The following is a 24,482-nucleotide window of genomic DNA, read 5'->3' as shown; positions in this document are numbered from 1 at the left end:
CAGGAGGGAGGATGTTAACTCTCAGGCAAGGTTGAAACTTGGAAAATTACGTACATGTGAGCGTTGTAAATTACTATGATCACTTTTCTCATTAGAAGTGATCAAAGAATGGTTTGGTTTTAATAAATGACTGGAAAAGTCATAGGAGCTGCATGAATTTTCATTTGTAAAATAATCATTTTTCAACTGCTCTCTTTTCTTATTCCTTCCTACCCTTGGTTTTTGGACACAGGTTCTTTACTCTCCTCTTTATGCCATAGATTAATAATATCATCAGCAACCATCAACGTTTGTTATTTACTCTAGGACAATCGATTATGTATTTTATATACATTTCTCATTTCATGCACATACAGCTGTTATTATCACCTCCATTTTTTATATCAAGAAAATGAGGCTATTCCAAGGTAGTATTATTAGTAAGCAGAGGAGCTGAGAAATTTTGCTTGGCTACTCTGACTCCCGAGTCCCACTTTTTTCCCTGAAAGAATGAATGAAATGTGAAATATATTTTCTCAGGTCAAAGGATACGAAGTATCAAACTTGCCTTTTTTTTTTTTTAATTCTTCTTCTTTTTCTTTTTGAGACAGAGTCTCCCTGTGTCGCCCAGGCTGGAGTGCAGTGGCGCGATCTCGGCTCACTGCAAGCTCTGCCTCCCGGGTTCACGCCATTCTCCTGCCTCAGCCTCCCAAGTAGCTGGGACTACAGGTGCCCGCCACCACGTCCGGCTAATTTTGTTTTTGTATTTTTTTAGTAGAGACGGGGTTTCACCGTGTTAGCCAGGATGGTCTCAATCTCCTGATCTCGTGATCCGCCCGCCTCAGCCTCCCAAAGTGCTGGGATAACCGGTGTGAGTCACCACGCCCGGGCCATTTTTTTTTTTTTTTAAAAAACAACAAACAGGGTCTTGCTCCGTCTTCCAGACTGGAGTGCAGTGGCATGATCACAGCTTATTGCTTACTGCAGCCTAGTCCTCCAGGGCTTACCTGATCCTCCCACCTCAGCCTCCTGAGTGGCTGGTACTACAGCATGCAACACCATGCCCAGCTAAGTTTTAAAAATTTTTCATAGAGATGGGTTCTCGCTATGTTGCCCAGGCTGGTCTTGAATTCCTGGGCTCAGGTGATCCTCCCACTTCAGCCTCTTGAAGTGCTGAAATTATAGGCATGAGCCACCAGACTTGCTTTCTTTAATAAAACAGAGCTCTCAAAAAATGGATCTCCCCCATTTCATGAGAAAATTGAAACATTCCACTGAAGGAGAACTGACAGAAAAGTAAACATAGCTACTTTTTGTAATCAGAAAACTTGCTGATGTATGCTCTTATTCCAAATCCCTGGATGATGTCATTCCGTCAACAATCCTTTAGGATTCCTCAACCCAGACATAAAATAACAATCACAGCACTAGCATATCCAAAAATGGTATTGCTTTATTTTTAAAAACTATATTTCCACATATTTTTGGAAAATCAATTGAATCAATTTTATTCTCACAACAGTCCTGTGAGTAGACAGTATTAAAACTATATATTTGTTGAGGAAACAGATTAAAAGCTTTAAACACGTGATTCATTTAAAATCAAATAGTGAATACATGATAGAGTCAGCACTAAAAAGGCAGATATATCAAAGAGAGACTGAAATAAGCAACTCATTTTTGGTATCAACTTCGAAACACCTCTTTACCACCAGTGTTTACATTAATCATTCTTGATCTTTATACTTCACATTTCTTGGTAATCCAAATGCTTCATAAATGATCTTACACATCCTGAATCTCTCGCTTCATTCAATGAGATAATTCATGGTGAGCAGGAATGCATATGGTTTTCAGATGTAGAAACTGGGATGTCCAGAGACAAACAAGTTGGCCATGGCAATGGGATACAAGAATCTTAGAGGATTTTACAAACCTGATTTGAAGTTTTGTCCTAATATGGAAAGGTATGCCTTTTCTCACTAGTGAGATTATTCTAGAATTTTAGAACCATACCAATATATTTCACAGTAACCTAGTGATCTGGATTGCCCCTCTCTGAGAAAGCAAATATTCTGCAAGCAATTGTCCTACAAATCAAATTCCTGGCTTTTACAAATTGCTTCTTTTTTGAATTCCAAAAGTTAACTCATTCTTTTCTATCTATTCTTCATTTCCTCATAAGTGAACACTCATCAATTTCCCCATTTTCCAACCCTTTACTTTTCATATTCTACGTGGCCACAGACAGTAACAATTCACTAGCACAGTGGTTCTCAGAATCATCTGGTAAGTCTTGTAAAAACACAAATTGCTGGACCCCACGAACTCCCCAAGTTTCAGATTCAGTCGGTCTAAAGTAGAGCCTAACAGTTGGAATTTCTAACAAATTCTCAGGTGATGTTGATGCTATAGGTCTAAGTAGCACATTTTGAAAATCACTTCACTAGTACATCCCCAATGTGTTGTCTTGATGGATCCTTCCAGAAAAGTGTTCAGATGCCAAGGCTCATGAATTGCACACATGATACCCAATGCCTGGGCCTCACATTGAAGGCTTCTATATGGAGAAGAAAAGAAATATTTGTCATGACTCATTGCCTTTTTCAAGCTGTTCCAGCTACAAAATTAAAACCAGAAAAGGACTCAATTGAAAGCAAAATAAAAACAGCTCAAGTAACACTGTCCAAATTTTGAGATTTATGGCATGATTTCTGGAATTAGGACAAAAAGTATACTAGTGATTCAATAAGTCCTGGGCTGACCACATTGTTAAGATGGCATTTCCAAGGCTCCCAGCATACCCTGGAACCCAAGCCATGTTGCTCCTGCACTACCCCAGAAGCCAGCTCAGGTCCTTGGCTGGTGGCTTGCTTTTTCTGTCAACAGTAAGTTCTTCCATATAGCTCTCCAAACACATTAGCAACCTATAACTCTTTTAATTAACTAATTTTTCTACAACTTCTCAGCTATTTTTAACAGAAAAATATGTCAATTGTCAAGAAATAAATGCTGTTGGGCCATCAAGCAGGTAGGCTGTAAATCTGAACCAAGAACCTAGCCAATGAATTTCCTTAGGATTTCTTCCTTTTGTAATAGCAACCCTCGGTGGGGATTTTAATTCCATTTTTCATATATTTGGGGAAAAAAATAAGGCATTTTATGTCATAGTATAAAATTCTTCAGCATTCCATTTTAGTTATTAAATAATGACTAGTATTTGAAACAGCACTGTTACATTAAGTAAAAAACAATTGGCAAGCAATGTCAACTTAGACATTTCATAAGATATGTAATAAGATAATATTTCTGCTTAGAAAATAAGGTGTTAGATCTACCTTTAACATATCAATATATTGTAGGAAATACTGACCTTTTATTCTGATCACCACGATTCCGTTAAATTTCAAAATGTGGGACAGCCAATGCATGATATACTACTAAGTAATAAATCTATGTCATCCAAAGGGAGTTTTGCTGTCTGAGCCCAAAACGGAGAAAACAGAAGCATAATGGTAAGGTTACTGAACACCCAGGTCTTGAAATAAGTCATTCTGTATGAGCATGAGTCACCAAAACTACTTCCTTAGTGAAAAAAGTTGCCTAAGTAACATCGATGCCTCCCTGTGCTAAGAAGGATATGGGCAGTGTGTTGGGTTTCAAACCCACTAGTCATAGTCATTTCCTTTACTTAATTGCTAACTGTCCTTCCCAGCTGCAGTTTGGGGCCTGTGTTTTAGGTAGTAACCCAGCAACTAGTTATTATGCTATATTTTATCAAGGAGAACAAAACAGTAAACTTTGCATTTCCATGGATTTCAGAGTAAAAGTCAATGTTATTTCACCAAGGCCCTCTGACTTAAGGGAGTTATTGTGAAACTATTCAACTAGGTCTCAATGTGGCCACATCATTATGCAAGACTTAAAGGCAAAATGATTTAACAGAGAAAAGAGGAGCAGATTGGGAGCCCTCTGAGAGGAAGGGAGCGGTGGTATTCATTTCTGTGTCCTTAGCACCTAGCAGGGAGCCGGTGACTCAAAATACAGGCCCAGCAGTCATGGTGGCTCATGCCTGTAATCCCAGCACTTTGGGTAGGCCAAGGAGGGATCACTTGAGCTCGGGAGTTTGAGACTAGCCTAGGCAACACAGCAAAACCCTGTCTCTACAAAATACAAAAAAAAAAAAAAAAAAAAATTATCTGGGCATGGTGGCATGTGCCTGTAGTCCCAGCTACTCAAGAAGCTGAGGTAAGAGGATTGCCTGAGCTCAGGAGCTCCAGGCTACAGTGAGCTGTGATGGAATCACTGTATCCTAGCCTAAGTGATATTGCAAGATCCTGTCTCAGAAAAAATAAAAAGACTCAAAATACATCCACCAAATGGGGTTTGCTTGTTCTTTTCAAAATAATCCAATCTACGAAGTAATTGTGCCACTGCTGAGTTAGGATTTCATCAGGCTTTGTTGTTATTGTTGTTGTTGTGGTTGAGATGGAGTTTTGCTCTTGTTGCCCAGGCAAGAGAGCAGTGGTGCGATCTCAGCTCACTGCAACCTCCGCCTTCTTGTTTCAAGCGACTCTCCTGCCTCAGCCTCCCCAGTAACTGAGATTACAGGTGCCTGCCACCACGCCTGGCTAATTTTTGTATATTTAGTAGAGACGGGGTTTCACCATGTTAGCCAGGCTGGTCTCGAACACCTGACCTTGCGATCCACTCACCTCAGCCTCCCAAAGTGATAGGATTACAGGTATGAGCCATTCATTAGACTTTTTAATGTATATATGCCTTCTTTTTCCCTTATATTTACCATGGGACTGTGGTATTTGCTGCTGTTCCCCTTGCAGACATGTGAAGTACATTAAGTATGCTCTATTTTAAAATAAATCTGGTGTTGATGAGCACCACTTAGGAAAATCTGATATACAAAAGCAATGAGATTAGTAATGCACGAGAACATTTAAAAACTGGATAGTAAGCACATATGTATTACCAGTAACGCTGTCTGGATTTGGCCTTGAGAATCCTGGCTGCCCATAATTCCCTGAGCCTCCTCTCATTTCCAAACACTCCCCCATAATTCTTGGATTGCACAGTAGTACTACCATGAAGGGCTAAAATGTTAATAAATCTCCCTAAAAATCAAACTAATAGTAAGTATAGGGAGAAGTTGTTTTTAACTGGTATAAGTAATGTGTTCCAAAAATGTGGTTTTCTTTCTTTTCTACTAGCAAATGGGGCAAAGCATTTTTATTCACTTAATTGTATGCAAGATTCAAATGCCATAATTATCCATTCATTCAGGTGGGTTGAGTCAGAATTAAGAAATGAGATCTCCACAGAAAACCCCTAAAACTGTCTATGGACTTCTTGATGATTCATTAAGGGCACCATATTCTCTGAATCAAAATGGGTCCTGTTGCTGCATCAGAACAGGAAAAAAGTAGACCAAAGAGACAAACATCATGATAACAATGCTAAAGAGATCTGGGGACGTCTCCAGTGGTAGTACAAAATTACCATGGCATATAAAGTACCACAGTACGGGTGAGGTTTAGAGTGTGGAGACTGGAGCCAGAAGTCCTGTGTTCGGGTCTACCACTTCGTGGCTGGATAAACTTGAGCAAGCTACTTACCTTCTCTGTGCCTCAGTTTCTTCATATGTCAAACTGGGCTGTCATGAGGATTAAATAAGTTGACCCATGGGCAGTACATAATGATTGCTTTCATATGTCGTAGGCACTCAATATATGAAAGCAATCATTATGGTTACCATTAACCTTTCTCTCCAGGTCAGACTCCAGTTTTAGCAATGATATCAGAGTTTGCCTGGTGATCATCATTTTGGGTTCACTCAGGGACCTAGCATTAGTCAAGGACTGAGAAAGCCATTCTAGAGTTGGCAAAAGAAAAACCCTGGCCTAGTGTGGTGGCTCACGCCTGTAACTACAAAATTTTGGGAGGCCGAGGTGGGTGGATCATTGGAGGTTAGGAGTTTGAGACTAGCCTGGCCAACATGGTGAAACCCCATCTCTACTAAAAATACAACATTAGCCGGGCATAGTGGTAGGCGCTTGTAATCCCAGCTACTCAGGAGGCTGAGGCAGGAGAATCGCTTGAACCTGGGAGGCGGAGGTTGGAGCCGAGATAGTGCCACTGCACTCCAGCCTGGGCAACAGAGTGAGACTCTGTCTTAAAAAGAAAGAAAAAAAAAGAAAAAGAAAAACCCTGATCAAACACATAAATATCTCTGCAGTGTGTTCTATCACACCTGTCTGAAGTTCTACAGATGCCATTTGAGTAAATTACAATATTGTATTGGAACAATTTCTCATAATTTATGTTACAAAGAACATGTACTTAATCTATATTAAGCTTGAGTACCCCAGAATTTTTTGTCCATATGCCACATATCCATATGAGTCACATTAGAGAACATATTTCTAGTACTTAGTTAATTAGAAATACAAAACCTTATTCAGTGGTTTAGAAATCGTCATGGTAGAATTATGAAGAGGGCTGCCAAATCCTTTATTCTGCTACAGTTAACTCTGAATGGTCTTTCTTTACTTATATCTCATTGTAATGTTAATGAATTTGCTTATCTTTTCATCCTTGCATATTGTCATTATGTCATTTTATATTTCCTTCCATTTGCTACATGGCTTCATTTAGGGTTACTTTGTGTTTTTTTTTTTTTTTGGAATTTGTCTTTGATTTCCATTTCCAACCTCTGCAAATCATACTGATCTTTGTCACCATATACAAAAACCAAAGCCTGAGAGGTTTATTTTAAACTCTGAGTTGATCAAACATATTCACAATTAAATATAACATTTAATATACTGAAGAAAATCATTTCACTGGCTGAGTGAATGTGATATGCCAGAGTTGAAGCATCTCCCAATTGTCCATTTTTGGAAATATCAGTCAATTCATTAATCAGTTTTGAAATATGTAAGATGGAGTTCCATTATATTTCGCAGATTTATAGGAAAGAGATTATGACTATATAGATGGTCAATAATCCCCTTCCAATGTCACAGGTTACCACAAAGGCAAATAAAAATTTATATTAAAAATTTCTCTTTTCTTTAAAAGAAAATTAGTCAACTGATATGCACATCAATGGTAGACTGGTTAAGGAAAATGTGGTACATATACACCATAGAATACAATGCAACCATGAAAAAGAACGACCATGAAAAAGAATGACATCTGCCAGGCACAATGGCTCACACCTGTAATCCCAGCACTTTGAGAGGCCGAGGTGGGTGGATCACCTGAGGTAAGGAGTTCGAGACCAGCCTGGCCAACATGATGAAACCCCATCACTACTAAAATACAAAAATTTGCCAGGCGTGGTGGCATGCACCTGTAATCCCAGTTACTTGGGAGGCTGAGGCAGGAGAATTGCTTGAACCTGGGAGGCAAAGGTTGCAGTGAGCCGAGATCACGCCACTGCACTCCAACCTGGGCGACAGTGAGACTCTGCCTCAAAAAAAAAAAAAAAAAAAAAAAGAATAAAGAAAAAAGGACATCATGTCCTTTGCAGGAACATGGATGGAGCCAGAGACCATCATCCTTCGCAAACTCATGCAGGAACAGAAAAGCAAATACTGCATGTTGTCACTTATAAGTGGCAGCTAAGATGAGAACGCATGGACACAAAGAGGGTAACAACAGACACTGGGGCCTACTTGAGGGTGGAGGGTGGAAGAAGGGAGAGGGTAAGAAAAAATAACTGTTGGACAATGGGCTTAGTACCTGAGTGATGAAGTCATCCATACAACAAACCCATGTGACACGAATTTACCTGTATAACAAACCTGCACATGTACCCTTGAACCTAAAATAAAAGTTAAAAAAGAAAATTGTGCTATTAAACAAAATTATTATTAGGTCCCTTACCTAAATATCTTGAGAAAAAAACTTCTACCACTTGGGAACTACATGACCTCCTCAAAGGAGACAGAGTAAATTCCCAAGATGCCAATTGCATAACCTTTTTTTCTCTCTCTCTAAAAAAAAGGAAAAACAGAAAAACAACATTATAGGCCACTGGGCAAATACCTGATAGTTTTCTTATGGTAGTCTCACTCAGCCAGTAACTAAACTGGGATGATGTCATTTCGGGCTCTTTCAAATGACATGAGGTTTTTATAACTGGATTGATGATTTTTTTTGTTTGCTTGTGGTTGTTACTGTTTTTTGATCAAGTGAATTCATACTGAAAATCTGGCTTTAGTTCTTTGTCCAACATCAGCTGGAATTTATTTTTGCACTAGATTTCTCCTCCATATGTTAATTAAACTCTTGTGTTTTCCCTACATACTTACCCCCTTCTCTTTCCTCTGTCACAGACTGTGAATTAGACTTTGATGAAGTTGAAAATTACTTAAAATCTACAGGGAATTGTTACCTGTGTTTTCCCCCTCACATGTTCAAAAATATCTCCCAGAAAGTGTCTTTATGGTTTTTCTTTCCCTTCTAATGTTGTAAACACTGCTTTAGAGAATCGTGATGAAGTTCATGATTTTATACTAACTGTGGGAACAAGACTAATTCACTCAAAGCAGCTAAATGACAATATAAGACCGTCTACTTTAATCCTTTAGGTGAACAGATTAAAAGTGCTTAGAAATGCTGCAGACCCTGGGCCTGGTCTGATAGCGGTCGGTGAGCATTAGATTCTTGCAGAAGCGTGAACCCCATTGTGTAGTGTGCATACAAGGGATCTAGGTTGTGTGCTCTTTATGAGAATGTAAGGCCTGATGATCCCTCATTGTCTCCCATCATCCCCAGATGGGACCATATAATTGCAGGAAATTATATGGAAATCAGGGCTCCTACTGATTTTACATTATGGTGAGCTGTAGAATTATTTCATTATATATTACAATGTAATAATAGAAATAAGTGCACAATAAATGTAATGTACTTGAATCATCCCGAAACCATCACCCCCGACGCCTGGTCCACGGAAAAATTGTCTTCATGGAATCGGTCCCTGGTGCCAAACAAGCTGGGGACCACTGCTGGATAATGTAAAACCATGCCGTCCAGTTATAGCTCACCTCCGTGAGACTACAATTTATATAGACCAGAGAAGGGAAGACACTACCAGGTTAAGGTACCTGAATTAACTGTCTTTCAACTCAAATTAACTTTCCAACTAATTATTTCAATTATTTCTGTCTGGAAGGCATCTATGCTTTCTTTTCTTTTCTTTTTTTTTTTTTTTTTTTTTTTTTTTGAGATGTAGCCTTGTTCTGTTGCCAGGTTGGGGTACAGTGGCACAATCTCGGCTCACTGCAACCTCCGCCTCCCGGGTTCAAGCGATTCTCCTGCCTCAGCCTCCCGAGTAGCTGGGACTACAGGCGCAGACCACCACGCCCAGCTAATTTTTGTATTTTTAGTAAAGACAGGGTTTCACCATGTTGGCCAAGATGGTCTCAATCTCTTGACCTCGCGATCCGCCCGCCTCAGCCTCCCAAAGTGCTGGGATTACAGGTGTGGGCCACCGCGTCCGGCCGCATTTATTCTTTTAATTACCCTGTTCACAAGGCTCAGAGCCCACTCGATTTTGCTTATCCCCTCGCCCTTAAATATCACAATTGCTAAAATCATCTCCGCCTCAGGCTCCCTTTACCATTCACTTGATCTACCTCAAGCAGACCTCAAATCAGCCTCGTTTTCCAATCCTAAAATACAGCTACAAGCATGTCTTTCTCCCAGTTGAAATTCACAGTGCATTCTCACTGCCCACCACATTAATTATCAACTCCTCTTCCTGGCATTTACCCATCCAACGCATGGTCCCACGTTAACTTTCAGTTCCCTTTCTCCCCTACAAATACTCCATAATCCAGCAACCCTGGGATTATTCCTGTTCCCTAAATGTCCTCAGCACTCTGTCACCCACACAGTTTTTGCTTATACTGTTTGGTCAGCACTAGAGCAACCTTTCTTTGCCTTGAGAAGCTGTAGAAATTGTACTCATTCTTCAAATACTATCTTTTCTAATGACAATTTCTGTTCTCCCCCGAGTAGATATGATCATTTGTTTTCTCAACAATATGTAACTTATTTTTCGGTATAGTATTATAGTTTTTTTAAAAAAAATTTAGATTTAGGGGGTACACGTGCAAGTTTGTTACATGGGTATGTTGTGTGATACTGAAGTTTGGGCTTCTAATGATCCCGCTGCCCAAATAGCGAACATAGTACTTGATAGGCAGTCTTTCAGTCCTTGCCTCCTCCCTTCCTTCCCACTTTGGGAATCCCTAGTGTTTATTGTTTCCCTCTTTGTCTCTGTGTATACTCAATGTTTAGCTCCCACTTAGAAGTAAGAACAAGCAGTATTTGGTTTTCTGTTTCTGCATTAATTTGCTTAGATTTATGGTTTCTAGTTGTATCCATGTTACTATAAAGGACATGATTTCATCCTTTTTTATGTTATATAATATTCCACAGTGTATATGCACCACGTTTTCTTTATCCAATCCACTGTTAATGGGCACCTGCGCTGATTCCATGTCTTTGTTATTGTGAATAGTGCCGCAATGATTATTTCTCCATCTAAACTCTTCAGCATTTAATCCTATCTGTGCAACAGCACTCATTTACCACATTCTGCTATGTATTCCAACTCTTTATCTGCTTTCTAATCCTTATACAAGGCTATGAGATCCCTAGAGGCATAAAAAGTATCTTACTGAAATATACTAAGATACATTGCAGGCAGTGCAAAAAAATATGAATACATCTATCTGTTGAGTGGAATATGAGGAAAGACCTGAGGGTGGGGGAAATGTACTATATTCATGGAATAAGGAGCTTAGGGTTCTACTGAAATTGCTGCCTGGGGGGAACAGTGGGAAATGAGGATGGATATACATACTTAACATAGCTTCCAAAGGCCACCAGTTAACTATGATCCTCAACTTCCTCTGCAGCAAAATTTCTGTTTTCCTCACAGTCTTTATCACCACTTGCAATTATTTTGTTTGTTCCTTTACGAGTATTGTCTCTCTGCATCATATACATATACACACTCAACACTATGTTCCAAGAGGCTTTGGGTCATACCTGCTTTTGTCCCTTCCCCAGTATCTACTAGACTGCCTGGCACATGGCAAATATTCAATAAATATGTTTGGAGTAAATGAATAAAAGTTGTGTATCATGATACCTTGTGAAGATTAAATGTAGTCATGTCTAAAGTGACTAGCACAATGCTTAAACATAATAAGCACCAGTAAATATTAGCCCCACACACTATTTCTTCCTTCTATGAACTACCCATGTATTAATGTATATATTCAACAGATGTGCCTGGCTTTTCTCTAGCCACTGGAAATACAATGGTGAACAAAAAAGAGAAAAATTCCTGCCTTCCCTTATGGAGATTACATTCTAATGAGGAGATGAGCAATTCCCACCAAGAAGTTTAAAGAAGGAAGTTTTTTGCCAACTGTGGGGGCTCATGCATGTAATCCCAGCATTTTGGGAGGCCAGTGCTGGAGGATTGCTTGAGCCCAGGAGTTCAAGACCAGCTTGGGCAACATAGCAAGATCCTGGCTCTACAAGAAATAAAAAGTTAGCTGGGCATGGGTGGCACACACGTGTAATCCCAGTTTCTTGGGAGGCTGAGGCAGTAGGAATGCTTGAGCTCAGAAGTTAAGAGGCTGCAGTGAGCTATGATTGCACCACTCCAGACTAGGCAACAGAGCAAGCCTTTGTCTCTAAATATATATATATATAAATAATATATATATAAATATATATTTTTTAAAGAAAAAGGGGTGATGGCTTGAAGATAGATGCATTGGTGGAAGAAAAAAAGGATGGAGGAATGGAAGCCAATTGCAGTATTGCAGGAAGGAGGTACGAAATGGCTTGGATCTGAGTGACAGCAACGTAACAGAGGAGTGGATCCAGAAAGAGGGGGGCATGATACCCATTGGATCTGAGATGGAAGAGTTAGAAAGTGGCAATGATGAAAGTTTCCAATCTTGTTGTTTCATTGCGTTGCCCTGAATAGACAGGGAAGCTGGCAAGGGAAGCGATGGTGGTTCATGGGTTTTAGGGCGTGAGGGAAGCTAAACCCAATCTTGCATGTGATTCCTCCTAAGAGGCAAAACGGAATCTACGTGAAAAATTTTAACTCACAAATGAAAGTAAAGTTTTAGAATGCAGGTGAAAACAAACTCCCTTCTTATATATTACGATCACTGTTACATCATTTGATTTTGCTTTTTACATCATTTTACATCATAAACATGGTGTTGTAGATGTCTGCCAAATTCCTCTAAAAATCTGCCCTTTAGCAGCAAGATCTGTGTTAATCATCCCATCTCTTCAGTTCCTGGAACGTAGTAGGTCCCTAAATAATAAGTCCAGCACTTAATATTTGTGAATTGAACTGGTTGATAATAAGCAAAATTTTGTTATCAAGGCAAACAGAAAACAGACGTGCATTTAGAGTCAGAAAGGCCTCGATTCAAATTCTTGTCCCCTTCTTCCCTCCCCTGCTAGTCATACGACCGCAAGAAAATTGTTAGCCTGTATCTTAGACTCCTCATTAGTGAAGTGGATGATCAAGTCTATCTTGCAGGAGGGTGTGAGTGCGTTAAGTTAAATTAAATGTATACACAGTGCCTGTCATCCAGTTGGTATCAACATTAAAGTAGTTATACTATTATTATTACCTGTATTTCCATGGATTTTAGGTTTTGATATGGTTTTCACCCTCTCACTCTACCCTCCTCCTTCTTTCTAACATTCCATCCAAACAGTCCTGCTAGATGCTGTTCTCTTGGCACGGCTAACCAGCTTTCCCAAAGCCTCCATAGGCCACTAAGCTTCTGTCCACACGGCTGGCTGGTCCGTCAGTTTAAGTCACCCAATTCAACTGACATCATGACAGCTTGCAAATTCCAAAATCACTGTTGGTAATTTAGATGTGGTAGTGTTTATGCCTGGCCTATGAATTACACCACCATGTCTTTATTTATATGCAACTCACATCATGCTGTGTTGAAAGCAGCTTCCTAGTCCAGCACTTAAAAATACTTCTGAGATAGGTTTTCATAGCAATCAAAAAATAAACACAAAACCCGTGAAAGCTATGTCTGTGTACCCAAAAGATACCTAAGAACATAGTAGCATAGAGAGCAGGCTGAGTTGTCTCACTCAAGGATGTGAGTTCAGATTCATTGATATCCCTGACTGATGACTATCACCCATTGATTGAGGCACTGTATATCTTATCTGAGAATGAAATGAATTCTTAAGTCTCATGAATTCTACATTAATGAGTGAAAGTGTTTTTGTAGCTTTCACTTCTCTTACAGTCCACTAAAAACAATGGTATTTTCTAATAGGAAGCACACACTGAACGCTGTATATGTGTGTATGTATATGTGTGTGTAGTACATACATATACTTTATTTTGAGACAGGTTCTCACTCTGTTGCCCAGGGTGGAGTGCAGTGGTGTGCACAGCCCACTGCAGCCTCAATTTCCCAGGTTCAAGCAATCCTCCTACCTTAGTCTCCCAAGTAGCTGGGACCACAGGTGTGCACCACCATGCCTGGCTAATTTTTTTTGTTTCTCATATATATATATATTAGAGATGGGGTCTCACTATGTTGCCTAAGCTGTTCTCAAACTCCCGATCTCAAGCCATCCTCCTGCTTTGGCCTCCCAAAGTGCTGGGATTACAGAACACTTACACTTTTATACACTCTATATGCATCAAACAAACATGTATGTGGCAAGAGAGCAGCCTGTCACAGCCCTGAGACTTCAGAATGGGGACAGGTTGGAAGGAAGAGCTATCTATCCCTGAGATGATGAAGAGAACCGGTGCCCATTCCAGGAGACATCACCACAGCCCTGAGGAGTCAGCTATGGGCACCAGCAGGGCACAGTGCCACACTGCGCCAATGCCTTGTCCTCCTTTTCCATAGTGAGTCAGTCAGCAAGCGCCCCCTGACAGTGCCACCGCATTGCCCTGGGATCGGCATTGCATGTAGAAGTGAGTTCCACACTCTCTTCCTCCCATAGGGAGATCGCCTTTCTCATTCTAAGGGTTCCAGGCAAACTCACAATGGTGACATTTGCTGAGCAGTGGCTTGAATAAAGGGCTCTCAGAAAGCAAGATGTAACTCAGAGCATAGGCTTGTCCTCCAGGGCACCCAGCCCCAGGAATGCTCTTGGGGAATGACCTGCAGCCTCCCAGTGAAAGAGAGAATAAAAGAAAGCCCCAGCAGGCGAGCTGGGCAGTAGAGAGTCCTGTAATTCCACCTTGGCAGCACCATTTGCAAGAATGAACCGGGATAAGGTAAACAAAATATTGCCTAAAAGAGGCTTGTCCGAAGAAGTCAGAAGAAGCTCTTCATTGGCCTCTAAATTATTTTTCTTAAATACCAGGTAACCTGCAGTACCCCTTGCCCCCACCAAAAAAAAAGAAAGAAAGAAAGAAATGCATTTTTTTCCCTCCTATCCACTGCAGAATCGATTTTACAGTGGTTCTGTAGTTAATCCTTTCAGTACACCATAAATCTAAATACTCAAAAAACCTGTGCTTTTTCAATTGCTACTAAATCACAAGAAGACTGATTTACATAGCCTCCTTTTATCTCCCTTGGCTGGTGAGTACTCAGCTCTGCTCGTTACTAATATTGAAACAACAGCCCTTGAATTGAGTGATTTCCCTAGAAAGGTTAAGATGACCGAATCTGAACACTCCCTCCGTGCCTGGGACACGAAGTTTTTTGCTCCGTAGACAGTTTTATCCCCCCTCACCCCAAGGTCAATTGCACGAATTCTTCTGGAAAACAGGACCTGTGACATTTCCCAGACAAATCACCGTGAACCCTGCACTGTGCATTGCTGTCCTAAAATTAACACACAAATCTATTGCCGCCAAACATTCTGTCATTTGTGTTATATAATTGCCTTTCATTTGAACTCATTAATCAAATTGGGGTTTTTAAGCAACACCTAATTAATTATTTCATTGGCTCAAATTATACCTTTAATAACTTCCACCAGGGTGAAAACCACTGATCACTGAGTTCGATTTTGAAACTACGGACGTTGAGTTTCCTCTTTCACCCAGAATTTTCAGATCTTGTTTAAAAAGTTGGGTGTGGTTTCACGGGGGGAGGGGGAAGAGCGAGAGGAGACCGGAGGGACGGGGGCGGGGACTCTGCAAGAAAAACCTTCCCGGTGCAATCGTGATCCGGGAGGCCCACGTATGGCGCCTCTTCAAAGGCTGCAGAAGTTTCTTACTAACAAAAAGTCCGCACATCGAGCGAAGTCAGGCTTTAGCGAGTTATAAGAACTTAGAGGCGCTCTTGTCCTCCAAAGGGCCCCACCGCACACATCAAAGCGATGGCCCAGCTCTAAGTTGATAGGACTGGGAACCAGCAGCACGCGCGGAGCCGCGGAGACTCGAGTCAATCTGGTCTAACGGTTTCCCCTAAACCGCTTAGCAGCCCTCAATCGGCGGGACAGCAGGGCGCGGTGAGTCACCACCGGTGACTCAGCGACCCCACCCCTCTCCCTCGGGCTTTCCTCTGCCACCGCCGCCTGGCAACTCCCGCCGTCCGAAGCTGGACTGAGTCCGTTAGGTCCCTCGATAGAGCCTCCCCTCCCCCCAACATCTCCCAGCTAAGGCAAGTCGACTGACAGAGGCGCGGGCCGGAGCAGCCCCCCTTTCCAAGCCGGCGGTGAGCGAGGCTGCGCGGGGCCCTGAGCCCTGCGTTCCTGAGCTGTGCGCGCCCCCACCCCGCGTTCCAATCTCAGGCGCTCTTTGTTTCTTTCTCAGCGACTTCAGATCTGCCGGATCCCTTACTCTTCCCTCTTCCCGCTCCTTTGCTCGCGGGTCTCCCCACCTGACCGCAGCCCCGAGGCAGCCGCGCGCTTCCTCCCACGCCCCTCTGGCGCGGTGCCACCGGACCCCTCTGGTTCAGTCCCGGGCGGATCCCCCCTCACCGCGCGACCCCGCCTTTTTCAGCACCCCAGGGTGAACCCAGCTGAGACTATCATCCGGAAAGCCCCCAAAAGTCCCAGCCCAGCGCTGAAGTAACGGGACCCTGCCCAGTCCCGGGCCCTGGAGGAGAAAGGCTGGAGGGCGCCCCCACCCCACCCGCCCACCCTCCCCGCTTCTCGCCAGGTCCCTATTGGCTGGCGCGCTCCGCGGCTGGGATGGCAGTGGGAGGGGACCCTCCTTCCTAATGCGGTTATAAAAACAGCGCCTTCGGCGGGGTCCAGTCCTCTGCCACTCTCGCTCCGAGGTCCCCGCGCCAGAGACTCAGCCGCGCTCCCACCACCCACACCCACCGCGCCCTTGTCCGCCTCTTCTCTAGGAGCCAGTCCGCGCCACCGCCGCAGCCCAGCCCATCGCCACCCTCCGCAGCCATGACCACCAGGTCCGTGTCCTCGTCCTCCTACCGCAGGATGTTCGGCGGCCCGGGCACCGCGAGCCGGCCGAGCTCCAGCCGGAGCTACGTGACTACGTCCACCCGCACCTACAGCCTGGGCAGCGCGCTGCGCCCCAGCACCAGCCGCAGCCTCTACGCCTCGTCCCCGGGCGGCGTGTATGCCACGCGCTCCTCTGCCGTGCGCCTGCGGAGCAGCGTGCCCGGGGTGCGGCTCCTCCAGGACTCGGTGGACTTCTCGCTGGCCGACGCCATCAACACCGAGTTCAAGAATACCCGCACCAACGAGAAGGTGGAGCTGCAGGAGCTGAATGACCGCTTCGCCAACTACATCGACAAGGTGCGCTTCCTGGAGCAGCAGAATAAGATCCTGCTGGCCGAGCTCGAGCAGCTCAAGGGCCAGGGCAAGTCGCGCCTGGGGGACCTCTACGAGGAGGAGATGCGGGAGCTGCGCCGGCAGGTGGACCAGCTAACCAACGACAAAGCCCGAGTCGAGGTGGAGCGCGACAACCTGACCGAGGACATCATGCGCCTCCGGGAGAAGTAAGGCTGCGCCCTTGCAAGTCGCTGGGCCTCGGGAGGGGGCTGGAGGGAGAGGGGAACGTCCCCCGCCCCCGCCAGGGCTGCCACGCCCTTGGGGGATGAGGCCCGGGGGAGGCCTGCCGGGGGGACTGCGGAGAGCAGCGGCTGTGGCTGTGGCGGCGCAGCCCCGCCCAGAACCCAGACCTTGCAGTTCGCATTTCCCCCTCTGTCCCCACACATTGCCCAAGGACGCTCCGTTTCAAGTTACAGATTTCTTAAAACTACCACTTTGTGTGCAGTTGAAGGCCCTTGGGCACAATGAGAGCGAGTCCTCCAAACTTTTATAAAGTTTCCTGCCCCTTCTGGCGGGCGGCCAATCGCCGGGCGGGCGAAGGAAGGAGGGGAAGGCGGTGGAGGGAGCGAGACAAAGGGATGGTCTCTCGGGGGTGGGTATGGCGGCGCTGTCCTGCAGGTCTGTGCGGCGACCGTGATTGCCCCTCTGCGCTGTGCCCAAGGTCCCACTGAAACCTGCCGAGGGCCACAGGCCTGAAAGCTGCAAGCGCTAGTTGCGCCGAGGTGGCGCAGCGGCTCTGGAGGCGCAGCGCGGCTACGTGGTGGTTGGGTGTGGCCGCCCCGCCCCTGGCGGTTTCCCAGTTCCCCTTTGGTTAATGCGCAACTGTTTCAGATTGCAGGAGGAGATGCTTCAGAGAGAGGAAGCCGAGAACACCCTGCAATCTTTCAGACAGGTTTGTAGGCTCTCTTCCCACTCGCAGCCACCTGACCCCATCCAACACAACCCACGAGCAATTCTAAAAGTTGCTTAACCCACGTCTAAAAAGTGCAAAACTTCAGGGCTGCGCGTAAAGCCCTCTAGTGGCGGGAAGACCACAGATTGGAGCTTCTCATTATTAGAAAAAATATTAATAAAACCGCTTGGACGATTTTTTTGGGGGACGGAGCCTCGCTCTGTCGCCCAGGCTGGAGTGCAGTTGCGAGATCTTAGCTCGCAGCAACCTCTGCTTCCCGGGTTCAAGCGATCCTTGAATGATTTCTAAGCCGTTCCTTGGGACATAAAGAAAAATCTTTTAACTTTTTACTTTGTTTCCAAAATGTTGCACAGTTTTGCAACACATTGACCTTCTGGTTTCGAACGGTCACAATTTTAGATTGTGGTTTGCCAAAGTCAGGTTGCTTAATTTTTACAAGGTCACAAAAAGCGCAGTTATGCCCTACAGTTTAAAATGGAAAACGTGTTGGAAGATAAGAAAACTTAGTTTCCAACTGGAATGGAGCCAGCAAGTTTCTTTTCTTCTTTGCAACTTCTATTGTGGCATTAAAGTTCGATGGAAGTATCGCTATGCACAACTATTTTGTGATCTAATAAGGGTGAAAAGAAGCCATCTGTCCCCTCGGCTGAGGGGTATTAATGGTTTCTATGGGCTTCACTATGGAATGTAGATACAGACATTCTGGCAAATGTGGTGGCTGTGGACAGAAATAATAGGAGTCTTTGTGTTCCCGGGGAAGCTTTGCAGCAGGCTACATTCTTATTGAATATGTAGTGATGTAAGCACGGTTCTAATTGGACACAAGTATTTGCTAACATCCGTTATCTAATATCTGGCCCAGACTTGAGAAGTATGTAATGTAAAAAGTTTTTAAAGCTACAAACATACCTCACATTTTGAAAGTCCTTTCTTGATTGGATTCTTGTATTCTTTAGCACTCTCGCCATAAAAAATAATAATAATAGTAATAAATCTAAGGCTAATATCTAATAACTAAAGGGTTTTTGTGCGTTTTTTTTTTCACCAAAATTGGATGGACTTACAGAATTTTTGACTTAAAATTGGAATCCAGAAGCCAGAAGATCCCCATTATAGTCTATAGTTTTATTCCCTGGAATATTTACTGGGATTAACTACAAAGCACTCTCAGATGAATAGTGTAGTACAACATTTTGAAACTGAAATACATTTACCAAATTAATTTAACCACAGCAATGTGTGGTTCATTTTAGTCCGTGAGCATTTTTGATTATCATACCTGTAATGTTTTCTGTAGAGTAGTGAGTTAACGTAAAACAACATCAATACAAAAGATCCTCTGTTTCGAGATTAAGCAAAATTCCTCATTCTCTTTAAGCAAAATTCCTCATTCTCTTCAATGTAATAATAATACCACATCGATCTTTCTTTGGAGATTAGTAAAATATCTTTTATGTATTTCTTAGGGCTTAGCAAGTAAAATTGAATGTTTTCATCAAGTCTAATCTTTTTATCACCCACTCTTCATTCATTTTTCCACTAAGGTGATAGAAAAGTCTCAACAGTTTAAGACCATAAGGCTATAAACTGAACTCCAAATATAATTGCTGACAAGATAAACAATCCTCACGCATCCTTTTGAGAGGAAATAAAATGTTAGTTGCAAGATTACATGTTCTGAATTGGAATGTTGAGCTTTACAAATGGAAACATAGAAGGACAGCTGAATCAGCAAAAATCCTTCATGTAGTTTCATTCTCTGCAAGTTTGACCAGTCATTCTGAAACAGGCCAACTGAACGGATACAGTGGCAAAGTGAAAAAGACACGCCTTTGTAGGATGAGTCACAGGAGTTTTAGAAGAAAAATCCATCAGAGAAAGCAGAGAAAGTACAGTTCAGAGTTACATTTATTTTCCAATTTTTCCTGAACTGAATCTTTGGCGGCATATCCTGAATTGGGTTATTATTGAATATAAATCTAGCCTTGTACAATGGATGCCACATGACTACATATTTGCTTTGGAGCCTAAGGATAAGTTTCAAAAGATTTGAGTGGGGAAAAAAAGCTAAAACTCTTGAAGCACAAGTTTCTGTTCTCCATGTACTGAAGTGTACATGAAGTTATGAAAATTTGTCCACCTCTATCATCATGTTATTCCATGAAATTACAAAACAAATCTTAACAATGTTGTGGCATAGATTTTCTAGATTTAAAAAGTAATTAAATTAAAGGAATTACTTTCTTTTTTGAGACAGAGTGTCACTCTGTTGCCCAGGCTGGAGTGCAGTGGCGCTATGTCAGCTCACTGCAACCTCTGCCTCCTAGGGTTAAAGAAATTATCCTGCCTCAACCTCTCAAGTAGCTGACATGCAGGTGTGTGCCACCCACCCAGCTAATTTTTGTATTTTCAGTGGAGATGGGGTTTCGCCATGTTGGCTAGGCTGTTCTCAAACTCCTGACCTCAAGTGATCCACCCGCCTCGGTCTCCCAAAGTGCTGGGATTACAAGCAAGAGCCACCATGACCAGCCTTAAAAAGTAATTTTAAAATGTCACTGGTAAAATGTGGATTCAGTCATGATTGAGTGCAGTTTACCATGTGTGTGGACGTTTATTTATTTTAAAATTGTCCGATCACCACCTTGAGTAAAACACAAGGGGTCACAATTAAAATATATTAGTGAGCAGGAGAAAGCACAGCATATTATAGCACTGAATGATTTATAAACCTATTCAAGGGTCATAAAATGTGTCAACACCTTTTCTATAGTAAGGAGACTAGGTTCAGATGGTTAATCTAAGACAAATAAATGAGATAAGCCATAGACATTTACATCCTCCATGTCCTGTCTTTTCTCTGTTCAAAATAGGATGTTGACAACGCGTCTCTGGCACGTCTTGACCTTGAACGCAAAGTGGAATCTTTGCAAGAAGAGATTGCCTTTTTGAAGAAACTCCACGAAGAGGTTAGTGGAGTGACTTTTGGGGAATGAATGAGGGTAAGGCAGCCCCCACGGTTGGCACAGCTGACCGTCTCTGTCTGTTCTTTTTGCAGGAAATCCAGGAGCTGCAGGCTCAGATTCAGGAACAGCATGTCCAGATCGATGTGGATGTTTCCAAGCCTGACCTCACGGCTGCCCTGCGTGACGTACGTCAGCAATATGAAAGTGTGGCTGCCAAGAACCTGCAGGAGGCAGAAGAATGGTACAAGTCCAAGGTAGGAAACAAATCAGTGTGGCTTGAACAAAAGAAAAGCATTGTGTTCTCAAAACCCCATACCTGTGTGCGATTCCTAAATATCCTCTAGCTCCAATGCAAAGCTGGCTTTGACTTCTTGCTCACATTGTGTTTGTCACCACGGCCTTCCCACCACTCACACCACCTCCTTTATATATATATATGTATATTTATGAGACAGAGTCTTGCTCTACTGCCCAGGCTGAAGCGCAGTGGCATCATCTTGGCACACTGCAGCCTCCGCCTCCCAAGTTCAAGTGGTTCTCCTGTCTCAGCCTCCTAAGTAGCTGGGACCACAGGCAAGCACCACCATGTCCGGCTAATTTTTGTCTTTTTAGTAGAGATGGGGTTTCACCATGTTGACCAGGCTGCTCTCAAACTCCTGACCTCATGTGATCCACCTGCCCTAGCCTCCCAAAATGTTGGGATTACAGGTGTGAGCCACCACACCTGGCCACATCACCTCATTCAGAATAGCAGACTCCCTTCCCCCTAACCTTGCCTCCAAGTAAACCCCAATGCCATACCTTTGACGTCCACTGTGTTGAAATGAGCATAGTAGAGTGAACTTTGAAAATATTAATGTCAGTACTCCACTGCTCTTTCCCTGACTTTCAAAACAGAAATTTAAACCTATACTGGAAGACATTCAGTGAGAAATATGATTTTTTTTTCTAAGAGAATCAAAAGACTTGAATGTGAGCAATCTACATTTCTGTTTTCTTCCTAACAGTTTGCTGACCTCTCCGAGGCTGCCAACCGGAACAATGACGCCCTACGCCAGGCAAAGCAGGAGTCCAATGAATACCGGAGACAGGTGCAGTCCCTCACCTGTGAAGTGGATGCCCTTAAAGGAACCGTGAGTACCAACCCTGCAGTAAAAGAGGGAAAATAATGACTCATTCTGTTGACTAAGCTCATGGTGATAACCTGAACAAAATGCTGAGTGAGTAAAAATTTATACCTTAATGCAAAGAAAATGAATTATCAAGACAGACTCAAAACGGACTTGATGGAACTCTTGAAGGTTTTAGCTTGCATATATCATTGCTTCTAATATGAAGGACTTGGTACTTGTATTCTCCACCAAAAATTATAGTGGTCGCCATTTGCCACTAATGGAAATTATTGCAGAAGGTCTGTAAATGGTTCTGGGAACAGCTGGGGTTTTCTGAGAAATAACACCAGAGATCTTTCTCACCTCCTACAGAATGAGTCCCTGGAACGCCAGATGCGTGAAATGGAAGAGAACTTTGCCGTTGAAGCTGCTAACTACCAAGACACTATTGGCCGTCTGCAAGATGAGATTCAGAATATGAAGGAGGAAATGGCTCGTCACCTTCGTGAATACCAAGACCTGCTCAATGTTAAGATGGCCCTTGACATTGAGATTGCCACCTACAGGAAGCTGCTGGAAGGCGAGGAGAGCAGGTAGGGAACTCAGACTTGGATGCGTGAACTAATGGTGACCATTTGTTAGGCCCTGTGCCACTGGCCTCTAAGCACAGTGTCACATTTAGTCTTTAGAAAGTTTCTTTGAGATAACTACTTTCCACTTTTTGTAGAGGAGGAATTTGAATTGAGAGAGAGTAAATAACTTGCTGAAGTAAGGGTTAACCAACAGCAGAGCTGGGATTTGAACCCACAAATCTGTCAAAGCCTCCACTCTTCTACTCCTGTTCATGCCTCTGTGGAAAAAATGTAGTAACATATTTTAAATGTACTAACAAGACCAGTCGTAGGAAAATGTTTCTGAGACAAATCCCTAGTTTATGACTTAAAACAGTACATTTTCTTACATGACAAAAACAAGAAGTGCATTAATTTGTTCCTAGTGGTTGAAGTTATGTGCCTACAATTTTACTGTTTCTCTTCATCTGTTTATAGGATTTCTCTGCCTCTTCCAAACTTTTCCTCCCTGAACCTGAGGGGTAAGCATTTTATTTCCCTTTAAGAAAAACGTCAGCAGCTTGTAACCATGGTGTTTATGTCAAAGCATTCTTTTTTTTAGGATATCTGAAAAATGCCATATAAGAGAAAACTCTGTAAAACATCTACTTTTCAAACCCAAGTACACTCTTGCATTCTATGCTCTAAGTTAAATGCAAACTCCTTTTTCCTTCTTCCTGCTGCAAGTGCTGTCTCATCCTGATTCTCAAGTGTGTCAGGGCCTGGGCTTGCAAACAGAGACCACTCAAAAATTATTTGGGGAGTAGCACTTCACACAATTGTCTCTCTGCCACAAATCATAATTGTTTCACTAAAATGGTTACTTGGTTTTTCTCAGAAAAAAGTCATTTGTACTCATTTTTGGCCTCTTTTTGTTTATTTAGAAACTAATCTGGATTCACTCCCTCTGGTGGACACCCACTCAAAAAGGACACTTCTGATTAAGACGGTTGAAACTAGAGATGGACAGGTTGGTATCTTTTAAGTAAAATGTAGAGTAATCTCAGACAGGAGTTGATATGTTTTAAATCAATGGATCTGCATCTCAGATACAGCAGGCTAATTTGAGAGGTTCAGGTTTCATTCATGCCTACTAAAAAAAGAATAGGCTCCTTCTTCAGCAGTACACACAGCCAACTAATTATTTGGCTCCTGGATGTGAAGCTGAGATAGCAATCTTCCTACGCTCCAAAATTAGTGATTTGCTTTGGTGCTTAATTTGAAGTGGGAGTAAGCTTCCTTAAACCACTTCCTAAAGCAGCTACAAGAAACAGCTTCACTAGACTACGTCAATATGGGGAATGCTTTGATCCTGGACATATGGCGTCTTCCTACCTCCATACTTTATAGATTCCTGAACCCATCTATATAATACAAGCATGTGCCATATGATCATTTAGTTTTAATATGTCTTCATTGCTTTTAAACTTGGCTGTGTTGTGTACAACTATTATACCATCCTTTATAAACACACTTTTAAAAAAAAAAAATTCTTTTTGTAAGTTACAACATTCCATTGGATCCTTATATTGCCTGTAGTGGAAGAGTCTTGTGTGTCTGCTGCTTCTAGCTTTCACTCATGCAGAAGCAACATAACTGTCTGATTTGCACAATAAATTATATATATTTAGCAGGATTTTTATTTGCCATGATATATAGGATAATTTAATCTTTGGCATGTGGCATTACATTTATTTGGGTTTTTTTTTTTTTTAAACAGGTTATCAACGAAACTTCTCAGCATCATGATGACCTTGAATAAAAATTGCACACACTCGGTGCAGCAATATATTACCAGCAAGAATAAAAAAGAAATCCATATCTTAAAGAAACAGCTTTCAAGTGCCTTTCTGCAGTTTTTCAGGAGCGCAAGATAGATTTGGAATAGGAATAAGCTCTAGTTCTTAACAACCGACACTCCTAAAAGATTTAGAAAAAAGTTTACAACATAATCTAGTTTACAGAAAAATCTTGTGCTAGAATACTTTTTAAAAGGTATTTTGAATATCATTAAAACTGCTTTTTTTCCAGCAAGTATCTGACCAACTTTTTCTGCTTCAATAAATCTTTGGAAAAACTC

General features: G+C 42.6%; 1 protein-coding gene and 1 long non-coding RNA gene across 3 annotated transcripts; one reads left to right on the top strand and one right to left on the bottom strand.

The window, feature by feature from the left end:
- Positions 1 to 1,414: 1,414 nt before the first annotated feature.
- LOC112631255 lies at positions 1,415 to 16,970 on the bottom strand. The gene is made up of 3 exons (XR_003121092.1): positions 16,330 to 16,970; positions 3,353 to 3,460; positions 1,415 to 2,539 (listed from the first exon to the last, which is right to left on the bottom strand). It is a non-coding gene; the product is annotated as an uncharacterized LOC112631255 (long non-coding RNA).
- Positions 14,929 to 24,482, top strand: VIM (vimentin). 2 transcript variants are annotated; one of them, XM_025396073.1, is made up of 10 exons: positions 14,929 to 15,510; positions 16,261 to 16,970; positions 17,635 to 17,695; positions 20,587 to 20,682; positions 20,772 to 20,933; positions 21,687 to 21,812; positions 22,164 to 22,384; positions 22,841 to 22,884; positions 23,287 to 23,372; positions 24,123 to 24,482. In XM_025396073.1, exons 2-10 carry the CDS (start codon positions 16,408 to 16,410, stop codon positions 24,162 to 24,164), a joined length of 1,401 nt encoding a protein of 466 aa, XP_025251858.1. In that variant the 5' UTR covers positions 14,929 to 15,510; positions 16,261 to 16,407; the 3' UTR covers positions 24,165 to 24,482. The 2 variants fall into 2 exon arrangements, with proteins under 2 accessions (XP_025251858.1, XP_025251857.1); XM_025396072.1 differs by having other exon boundaries at positions 14,929 to 16,970.

The sequence above is a fragment of the Theropithecus gelada genome, chromosome 9 (assembly GCF_003255815.1).
Source record: "Theropithecus gelada isolate Dixy chromosome 9, Tgel_1.0, whole genome shotgun sequence".
NCBI lineage: Eukaryota > Metazoa > Chordata > Mammalia > Primates > Cercopithecidae > Theropithecus > Theropithecus gelada.
The sequence above is the reverse complement of the archived record's forward strand: the minus strand, read 5'-3'. Positions and strand labels throughout refer to the sequence as shown.

Bases quoted from the DNA above. Each gene is read 5' to 3' on its own strand.
- VIM (XM_025396073.1), top strand. From the start codon at position 16,408: ATGACCACCAGGTCCGTGTCCTCGTCCTCCTACCGCAGGATGTTCGGC. The intron at 20,683-20,771 runs GTTAGTGGAGTG...TTCTTTTTGCAG, and splicing joins TGAAGAAACTCCACGAAGAG to GAAATCCAGGAGCTGCAGGC. The intron at 22,885-23,286 runs GTAAGCATTTTA...TTGTTTATTTAG, and splicing joins TTCCTCCCTGAACCTGAGGG to AAACTAATCTGGATTCACTC.